The 11,119-nt window shown below is 32.8% G+C and overlaps 1 protein-coding gene across 1 annotated transcript in view; it reads left to right on the top strand.

Moving 5' to 3' along the window:
- Positions 1-7,693: 7,693 nt before the first annotated feature.
- LOC127084358 (probable LRR receptor-like serine/threonine-protein kinase At1g06840) overlaps positions 7,694-11,119 on the top strand; it is a gene marked incomplete in the record, with an annotated part of 9,235 nt that continues 5,809 nt past the window's right edge. The window contains 8 exon segments of the mRNA XM_051024787.1: positions 7,694-7,920; positions 8,265-8,423; positions 9,800-9,950; positions 10,216-10,287; positions 10,404-10,475; positions 10,608-10,751; positions 10,856-10,927; positions 11,034-11,105. Coding sequence (XP_050880744.1) covers positions 8,318-8,423; positions 9,800-9,950; positions 10,216-10,287; positions 10,404-10,475; positions 10,608-10,751; positions 10,856-10,927; positions 11,034-11,105 — 689 coding nt within the window.

Raw genomic sequence — 11,119 nt, 5'->3', positions numbered from 1 at the left:
ATCGAGACTATTTCTGTCAAGGTTCGAGCAATCATAAAAACCTCATAATTTTATTAATTGTATGTTTAAAATTTTGGTTAAGTCTCAGTTGTCATCTAATTAATTCTCCCAATCCCATAGATGGGAGAAAACATTAAACTCAAATAAGCTTATATAATTCATCAAGCAAATGTTCGTTACAAAGACAATCAAGAAAGATCACATTATAATGGTAGATCATCTACGAGAACCTAATCTAAGAGAACTAGTCACTCATCCTTATAGGGTTCATAACTATTACAATTAAAAGTGAATTATAAAACTTATTAATGATTAGGGACTAAGTACTAAAGTTGTAGACAAGTGTGGAAAGCTGAAACCTTTGCCTTAATTATCATTAAATAGACATTGTAATTGGCTTTTAGGGTTTAAAGAACAACTTAATTTTACTCATCAACATTGTAATAATGTTAGATTTTGACTCGTTATTTCTCGTTCTTTTACAATCTGAATTCGACTTTAACCTTAATCAGAGTTATGAAACTCTAGATATGATCAAAATACTATACAAAGGTAAAACTGAATTTTACCCAGACGCCAAGATTGACCTAAACCACACTGCTATTTTGCAATTAATCTGATGTGAAAGTTTGACATTTTGATAACCACACCATACTAGGGATGGCAATTTGACTCATCTCCGTAGGATACCCGCAAAAATTACCCACAACGTATAGGATAAAAACCCGCAAAATGGATACAAAAATGGGCACGAGTAATTACCCATTAAAATATGCGGGTATGAGCACGGGTACATGTGCCTTAGTACTCACCCCGCCCCATACCCGCACTATATCTATCTATATATTTTTATATTTATTATTATAAACACATATATGTTTATCAATTTTATTGGATACATATATATTAAACTTGTATGTATTTCAAAATAAGTGTTTGTTTATTTCTTAACTCAATAATAACGTCCTTGAATTATTTTTAATATTGTCAAAACTTAAAATGACATGATAAATTATAATTGATCGATAATATTTTATCATAAATGCAGGTAAACAGGTACGAGCATGGGTATTTATCTACTCATAGAGTACGGGCACAAGTATAAATGTTAGTGCCCATGTGGGTATGACTCGGGTACGAAGATTTTTTCAACCTGAAAGTATGTGGACGAGTACTATAGTACCCTGCCCAAACCTTAACCATTGTCATCCCTACACCACACCTTCCTTTAGGAGTGCCGCTATTTTCTTGGTGTAATGTTTGAATATCGTCGCTTTGTCATTGTAGCCCCACTCTGGCCATTTACTCTTGAATAATGCAACTATTGGACGAGGTCGCACAATTATTGACTGTCTTTTGCAATTTTTCTTTGTTTTTCTTCCATTATTCTTGTGCTAGTCCTCTCTTTGCTTTGTCGCGTTAACTTTCACATTAAAATACTATAAAAGTTATTTTATTAGAATAACTTTAACTTAGTTTAATCTTTTCGACGAATCTACATAATCTTTATTAAAAACTCACAAAACAGAGATACATTAACAGTAAAAATATAGAAATTTAATACTAAAAATATAGTACGACGAACTCTCATTATCTATCAAAGTTTGTATTGAGTTTGGTGAGATGGAAGAATACCTCAAATTTTTGTTTTATCAATAATAAAGGGAGCATATGTAATTTGTAGAATTCATCCTAATTTCTCTCATTGCACTATGCCATAATTTCAAATTCACAAATCCACACTCCAACACTTTCAATAAAAAGTGATATTTTTATTATTTTTAAAGATGATTTAAGACTTTTATATATGGATTTAAAATATTTTTTAATTGAATTAAAGTGCTAAAACTTTTAATTATGATTTTATTTTGGATATGAACGAAATATCGTCTGCGCACAACTACAAATCTTACCCTTCGAGCCAAAGAGGATCACTGTTGATGGAAAAGCCAAAGAGGGTCTCTAATTAAGTTAAAATATATCAACATCATCTCATTTAAATACTATTAAATTTAAATTATAAAATTTTGTATAAATATTTACATTTTTATAAAAATATCCTCTCATAGATTTAACTACCAACCCTATCCATTCATCATTGAATTGGATTGGTTTTCATTAGACATGACAAGAGGGTGGAGTGGAGATGAGTTTAAGCATTATCAACCCCACTCCAGTCTCTATGTATCAATCCCGCCCCGCCTCCACTCCAATTCAATAGTAAAATTAACTACCCATGCCGCCTCACCCGCACTCATTTATAGTAATTGTAATTTTTTTAAATGCATTTTTTTATAACAACAAAAATTAATAATTAAATTAAATATTTGGTCATTTTAATAATAATGATAATACTTGATCATTTTTATTTAATCTATATTATAAATAATAATAATAATATAAATAAATTTGTTATCTAAAAATTAAGAAATGTAAAGGAGTAGTAAAATTATTAAAAATAAAAATAATAAAATAAATTTAATAGGTTGGGGCAAGGGCGGGGTGTTGGAAAACAAGTGTGAGTTATGTTGAGAAATAAGTGTGAGTTCTACGTCTCACATTGGTTAGAAAAGTGGAGGCTGAACACTTTATAAGTAAGAGGACCCATACACCTATCACCCTAAGGTTTTGGGTGAATATTTGTTGTGTATCTCACAAATGTGTTGCTCTAATGATACTTGGTGTGATCAAGGATACTAGTAGACTACTTCAGATCATTGCGTCTTTGTTAGCAAATTTTCTAACGATGACTTCATTATCCTGTTGTTATATGTTGACGATATGCTTATTGTAGGAAAAAGTATTTATAACATTAACATGTTAAAGAAGCAATTGGGGGAGTTATTTTCCAGATTCTTGGCATTAGAATCATGCGTGACATAAAAGAGAAGAAACTTTTGATGTTACAAGAACAATATATCAAAAGAGTGATGCGAAGATTCAAAATGGAAAGTTCTAAGACGATAGTCAGTAGATTTTTATTTTAAGATATCTTCATGGTACTACTTATGTAAGGATTTGTTTTTGAGGAGATAAGCCTACTCTAGTGGGGTACTCTGACTCTGATATGGCTGGAGACATTGATTCTAGAAAATCCACTTCGGGCTACATGATTAAATTTGCCGGGGGAGCTGTGACTTCGCAATTAGATTGCAAAAGTGTGTAGCACTGCCTACTACAGAGGTTGAGTTTATTGCAATTACCGAAGCATACAAAGAGTTACTATAGTTGAAGAAATTTTTGCAGGAGCTTAGTTTTGTTCAAGACAAATATGTGTTATTTGTTGATAGTCAAAACGGTATTCATCTTGGTAAGAATCTGACTTTTTATAATAGGTCCAAACACATTGATGTGGGATATCATTGAATACATGATATTTTGGATGATAAGTTGTTGGAGTTAGCTAAAGTTCATACATATGATAATGGTTGTAATATGATAACTAAAGCATTACCAAGAGGGAAATTTGAAGCTTGTTGTGATATCGCCAGTTTGGCGATTTCCTCCATATAGTTGTGAGGGGGAGCTTTATTGGGTTTGGACTCCCTTACTATGTGGAGAAAGAATCAAATATGATTAACCCATTTGTCTAACTTATTTAAGTGGAAAGGATCAATTTACGGTTGAGAGAGATAGAGAGAAAATACGGAGTCAAAAGAGAGAAAAGAGTAGAGAAACTCATTCCCGTTTTTCTGCAACCAATTTTACTAAATCGACGATCCCCAGTTCGTTAACCATCAGATCAAACTAAACTTTGGAGGGAAGGTTCATAACACATATATCTAACTTTTGACCGTTCAGAATTTCAAAACAATGTCAGAGGTGAGAGTTATCTGCTTTGTGCTGAAGCTGCAGATTTGGAAACAATTTCAGCTTTTTTATTCTAATTTGTAAGCTAGTTTATTTTGTGATTTGCATTTGTTAGCACTAATTTATGAATCACTTTAATACTCTCTTGTATCCTTAATTGATTATAATGGAGTTATTTCTTTGGTCTGAACGACTTCTGGTTTTTACTCTCATATTGAGGGGTTTTCCACGTTAAAAATATTAGTGTTCTTTTGTGTCTTTATTTGTTCGATTTGTCATCTTATATTTGTTGTTGATCCTCAAGGTTCCTACAAGTATGGAGAATTTTATATCTGTTGTGTATTTATCTGTTTGTGTCTTAATTGTCCATCAAAGCTCTTGATTAAATGTTATTTTACTTGTTTGAATGATGGAGTAAAATATAAAAATGAATATGGTATTGTTGAATGGTTTTAGTTCCGCAAAGCCGAATTCTGTATTTGATGAAGAGAGTTTGAACATCAACGAGTATGGGGTTTTATTCAACAATATATAGAAGATAATGTTTATAATCATATTACTAATGAGACACATGCAAAAACTTTGTGGGAGAAGATAAAGTTCTTGTATGCCTCTAAATCAGGGAATAATCAATTGTTCTTGTTGAATAACTTCATAAGTTTGAAGTATAAGGAAGATACTTCTATTTTAGATCACTTGAGTGAATTTCAAGGGCTCCTTGATCATATGTCAGGAATGAGTAGCAAATTTGATGATGAACTTTTGAGACTATTTTTATTGCTATCTTTACCAGAGTCTTGGGAGACGTTTTAGGTTTCTATCATAAGTTATGCTTTAAGAGATGTTGTTTCTTTGGAAACGGATAAGGGTGGTATTCTTAATGAGGAGATTATAAGGAAGGCACATGATCCTTCATCTCAACCCAAGGTACTTGTCACTGAAAATAGGGGGAGAAGTAAAAAGGAACCGAAGGGTGGTAGAGTGAATAACATAAGCAATTCCAAGCCGCGATACAAGAATCTAGAGTGTCATTATTGTCACAAAACCGAACAAGTATAGAAGTATTGCCATCAGTGGTATTAGAGCCCAGTTCGAGTAAGAGATCGATTCCTTGTGTCAAAAGTCTTCCTGACATGGTGGTCAGACTACGTATTTCGTTGAAGTGTGTTGGTGTAAGCCCTAGAGGCCAATACTTTTGATACTTGTATCGAATTATTTATTATTAATAAAAGGATTTTTCTTTATTATGTTTGTTTAATAAAGTCCCTAGAATAGCTAATCCGTTTAATATATCAAGTGTGACTTAATCATGAGATCCTATTAAACATAAGGACACTATTCTTAAAGTATTCATAGTCGAGCTTTGTTGTAAAGTGGGATAACATTAAAGCATTAAGACTATTATGTATACAGACTGATGATCACATCTCATGGATCATGGATAAGGAGTTATCAAGTCTTAAACATAGGTATGAATATTAAGAGTAATATTTATACTGGATTGACTCACTATGAGAATACTATATAGAATGTTATGCAAAGTGTCATAAGTTATTCTCATGGTGATAATGGTGTATACCACCCTTCGACCTGAAACCACTATGGACCCTAGATGTAGAGTCGAGTACCTTATTGCTGATCAAACATTGTCCGTAACTAGATGACCATAAAGACAGTTGATGGGTACTCTACGAAGCATGCTGAGGGACATGAGTGACCTAGATGGAATTTGCCCATCCTGCATAACAGGATAAATGTCTAAGGGCCCAATATTGAATTGGACAAGGATGGCACAGTTTATGCCTTGTGTTCAATATAGACATAAGGGCAAAAGGGTAATTGTACACATAAGTATTATCACAAAAGGATTTGTCAGATCACATGACATTTTCGTATCTTGGGTAGCAGTGATGTGTTGCTAGATACCGTTCACTGTCTATTATGTTAAATACGTAATTTAATATAATTACCAATATCGCGAGAATCTACAGGGTCACACACAAAAGGACGGATTGATGAGAGATAGAGTAAATAAGGAACATCGTAAGGTACAGTATACTTAAGTGAATTATAGAACATCGTAAGGTACGATGCACTTAAGTAGAATACGAAATATGGTAAGGTACCACGTACTTAAGTGATTTTGGTATATCATAAGATATGGGCTACATACACTTAAGTGGTCTTTTTAGCTTACAACCCACACAAGTGGTTCTATAAATAGAACCCTTGTGCAGAAGCATTTGTTCAGTTGAAATTTCGTTTCTCTCTCTCTCTCTCTCTCTCTCTCTCTCTCACACACACACACACACACACACACACACACAAAACCTTTCGTAGCAGGTAGCACTGAGATTGAAGGAATCCGTTTGTGTGGACTAAGTAGAGGCGTTGTCACCATTCAACGTTCATGATCACTCCTTAGATCTGCATCAAAGGTTTCAATCGCCACAAGAGGTAACGATTCTATCACTGATCATGCTCATTTGTAAGGATCACTAAAGGAGAAAATTTTAATTTTCGTTGCGTTCTGGATCGCTATTCTCCTTCAAAGTGCCCATGACGTGTAAAAGTGTTTGTCAATGACGGTACAAACATGTGGCTGAAAGAGTTTCCGCTTGAGGGGGAACATAGTGGTTGGACTCACATTTGAGGGGGAGATTGTTGGGAAACAAGTGTGAGTTGTGTTGAGAAACAAGTTTGAGTTCTAAGTCCCATATTGCTTAGAAAAATGGAGGTTGAACACTTTATAAGTAAGAAGACCCATACACCTATCACCTTAAGATTTTGGGTGAATATATGGTGTCTCTCTCACTTGTTTGGGTGAGGCTTTGAGCTTTAGGTGAGTGTTTGAGCCAATGTGAATGTTTTTCCTTCATGATGATCCATCACATGGCGGGTACTAACATCCACCGCGCCTACCATCGTTATAAAAATTGGATTTTTTTCGCACTCGCCTTCGTCTCGAGTTAAATCGATTTTTCTCCGTTAGATTCAGGGTTGGGGCTGTCAGGGCGGATTTTTTTGCCATGTATAGTTCTTATTGATGTAAAAATGCGGATTTTTCAAACCTTATATAAACCAATAAAATTAAATTAATTAGAGTAACATATTCAATTTTTTTAATAGGAAGTAACATATTCGATAAAAACGATGCAATTCTTAAACACCATTATTTATAAATACTGAGGGGGATAAAAGACGATGTCTTACTCATGAAGTCCAGCATAAACATTGCTTAGTTATCATTAGGACGGTTAAAAAAATCGTCGAATCGCTCCAAACCGATAAACCAAATCGAACTGAAGTTAAAATAACCAAATCATATTATACAAATGGTTCTAGAATCGAATCAAATAGCAAATAAACCAAATCGAAAATGAAATTGAAAATAATAAATGCCAAGAACATGTTAAAAAGATTTAATTAAAAAATTCAATAGAAAGTATAAAGATTCGATTCAGATTGAAAAAAACTTTCTTTTAAAAATTTGGTTTGATTCAAAATTCTAAATCAATATATCAAACTAATAAATTTTGATTTGATTCGATAATATAGTTCAAATTAAATAACCATTTTTTATAGTTAAGTTCCATTGTTATAATAAACAACCTTAATTATCATTTACTTAAGAAAAAGAAGGAAATATTACATATATTGTAATTTTTAAATAACTAAAAAGAATACTAATATAAAGAATAAAGAAAACTTATCCGAATAAGTAAATAGACGAAAAAAAAAAACAAAAACAAATAAAGACACACATTCTATCTCCTTTGCTAGTAGTTTGAAGTTGGAGCTAAATTGTTCCCTAAAAAAGCCTTTTTTATTTGTTTCATTTATTGTTTCATTCACTATCATTCTCCCTTTTCATTCTCATAAAGTCAAAGAAACCAACCCCATTTAAGAATAATAACTCTTTCATACTTTATATTATTTTCATTTTCCTCTTCCATTTTTTTAATGCAAACTGTAGTATTGAAAGTGATGGCTTCTATAATCAACATCACCACCACCTACATTTTGTTATGGCGACGAAGTCATAAAGACAACACCCACCTCGTTGATTTCCCATCTTGCCCCACGTTTATGCCTCTTTCACTCTCTCTGGTAATATAACAGCACCCCATGTGTTTGTTTTTATTCTCTTTATGTTATTACTCTCAAAGTTTGAATTTTTTTGCAATTTTGTTTCACTTAAAGACCAAGTTTCACTCTCTTTGGTAATATAACAAACAAACACAAACACCCCATGTGTTGGTTTTTACTTGGTTTGTGTTATTAGCTTCAAAGGTTGAGTCTTTTTTGGTTTTGGTTTCAGTTTTGCTTCTGTTGTTTCAGGTGGAATTCTGATTTTGTTTGGTGTCTAGTTGGTTTTGGGGTTATATGTTTGTGTAGGGTTGTTTTTGGATTCACATCATTGAATGTTTTCTATCTTGATTTGTTGTTGTTAGCAGGGAGAGATATTTAAAGGGCTGTGTTGTGGTGATTTCTATATATTTCAAGGATGTTTCTTTCAGAAGGTCGCAAGCATCAAGTTGTTTTCAGTTTATGGTTTTGTTTCTATTTGGTGCTTATTGCTGCACAGGATAATATCACTGACCCTACCGAAGGTATAGTTATTTTTCTTCTTTTTTGGCATTTCATGATTACTTTGCTTTTATTAGGGATGTGCTTAAATAATTTTGGACTTGTCTATAATTCACCCCTCCACAAGTCTGAAGTGCCCTTTTGTGAGGGAGATGTTAGGGATGTATTGTTAAATTTTTTTATGTCTTTGGGCCTGTTTGGATTGATTTATTTATGCGTATCTACCAGCATAAACACTTGTCGAAGATTGTTTGAAAGAGTTTATGGAAACAACTTATGACATGTTGTTAAGTTGTTTTCAATTTATTTCCGTAAATCTTCCAAGCTAACTAATGAAAACAACTTATAGCTTATATGAAAGGAATTTGACTTTATTTTATCTTTTTTGTAGCAATGGCTTATACATAAATACTTATAAGGTATAACTTAGGCTTTTCGGATATTTGGTTCTTGATAAGTTCAATTTGATGGTATATAAGTGTTTCTGGAAATGGTAGAGACTAATAGTGATGCAATTTGAAAATATATTCCTTTAGTTTAGTTACATTGATGGTTAGTTTAGGGATTCAGTTGTATGCAAAAACCTTAAATGACTAATTTTTTTAACATAAGACCATTTATACGTCTTCGTCTAATAGCTTAAGCTTTTGCAATAGTTGATTCATGACTTGGTTTCTAAGCTTCTATGAGCAAGTGGTCTTGAGTTTGGTCCTAGTCTCCTTCAACAACAACAACCAAGCCTTACTCCACTAAGCGGGGTCGGCTACATGGATCAACTTTTGCCATAATGTTCTATTCAGGACCATGTTTCTATCCAAATCGTTAATCTCAAGATCTTTCTTAATAACTTCTCTTATAGTTTTTCTAGGTCTACCTCTACCTCTAGTTGTTTGACTACTCTCCATCTGATATATTCTTCTTACAACATAATCTACAAGTCTTCTCTCAGAAGAAGAAATTAAATTTTAGCACGAGATAGGCTGTCCATTCATTTTTAACATTTTAAGCTCAGGGAGCCCATTTGCATGAAGGGGCATGTTAGAAAATTAATATAAAAACATCCACATGTCTTCACCAAAAAGTTTTATCTTATGGGATAGTTCATTGAAAAGTATCATTTTGTATGATGTTCACTGTGGAGTTTTCTCTACTTGACTCAAATGAAAGAGAATTTTGTGTTATATCGAATAGTTATTTTCATGAATAATTCTTCATACTAATTTGTTTATGTGTATAATTATGGTGTCGAAGATCACAAGTAAAAATACTGCATATGCAAAAAATGGATACTATTATTATGGGACTATCTATGAAGCATTGCTTATACTATATAACGTGTTTTTGTTGGCTCAATCTGATATTGTGAATTTTTTATAATTTTGTTTGAGTTGACATGCAGTTGAAGCATTAAAAGCCATAAAAGAAAGGTTGATTGATCCTAATGGAAATTTGAGCAATTGGATACGCGGAGACCCATGTACATCTCGCTGGACAGGAGTTTTATGTTTCAATGAAACATTAATTGATGGCTATTTACACGTTCAAGAATTGTACGTTTTCTGTCTTCTACTTGACATTTCTGTTTCGTAGTTCACGGTTCTTTATGATGAATTTTTCAATTTATTTTCCCGAGTTAATATATATTGTAATCTCCATTTGACAAGCTATCATTCTTCTTCGTTGTTTTCTTTCTTTCTTTTTTTCATTTCATTTCCAATCAACACTACTTAATGCAAAACTATGACTCTGTTTGAAAATTGAGAATTTTCTTTCTGCTGCTACTCCTATTTTATATTTGTTTTTTCTTGTTTGTAGGCAACTAATGAATTTGAGCTTGTCCGGAAATTTGGCACCAGAAATTGGCAGCTTAGCTTATATGGAAAGATTGTAAGACTATTGCTTCATTTATGTTTGAAATAATGAATATTATTCGATGCCGCTTTGCTTATGTTGTAGTTTTGCCGCTTTGCTTATGCTGATACATGTTTTTCGGTGTTCTAAAGGAACTTCATGTGGAACAAAATAACAGGGAGTATTCCAAAGGAAATTGGCAATATCAAATCTCTAGTCCTCTTGTAAGTCAACCCTTTTTCTTTTGGCATGTATGCTAGTCGCCATATATGATTAAAGAGCTCAATTGTTTTATCGCCTTAATAAAAAAATGGTTCTTTCGCATTAACATTTTTTTTCTTTTTCAATTTTTGTAGGCTATTAAATGGAAATCTATTAACAGGTTCACTGCCAGATGAGCTTGGCTTTCTTCCGAACCTTGATAGAATACAAATCGATCAAAATCATATATCAGGACCTCTACCAACATCATTTGCAAACCTAAACAAGACAAAGCATTTGTATGGTTCTTTACGACGAAAATTTAGTTTAAGCATGACCATTGTAATTATAAACATAACAATAGAAAGAAAATAATGTTTCATTTTCCCCCCCAACGGTGCAGTCACATGAACAATAATTCAATTAGCGGGCAAATCCCACCAGAACTCTGGCGATTACCAAAGCTTGTTCACTTGTAAGTTTGTCAACGGAAGTATCCATTAACATATTTCTTTGTTTAATTTAATCCTTAGTTATCATGCTTATATGTTTGTTAACAAGGTGTTTCTCTGGACCTGCAGCCTTCTTGACAACAACAATTTATCAGGATATCTTCCTCCTGAGCTGTCCAAACTTCCAAGCCTGCTTATACTGTATGATTCTTATT

The sequence above is a fragment of the Lathyrus oleraceus genome, chromosome 5, assembly GCF_024323335.1.
Source record: "Lathyrus oleraceus cultivar Zhongwan6 chromosome 5, CAAS_Psat_ZW6_1.0, whole genome shotgun sequence".
Classification (NCBI taxonomy): domain Eukaryota; kingdom Viridiplantae; phylum Streptophyta; class Magnoliopsida; order Fabales; family Fabaceae; genus Lathyrus; species Lathyrus oleraceus.
Note: the sequence above shows the minus strand (reverse complement) of the source record. Positions and strands in the feature narration are given on the sequence as shown.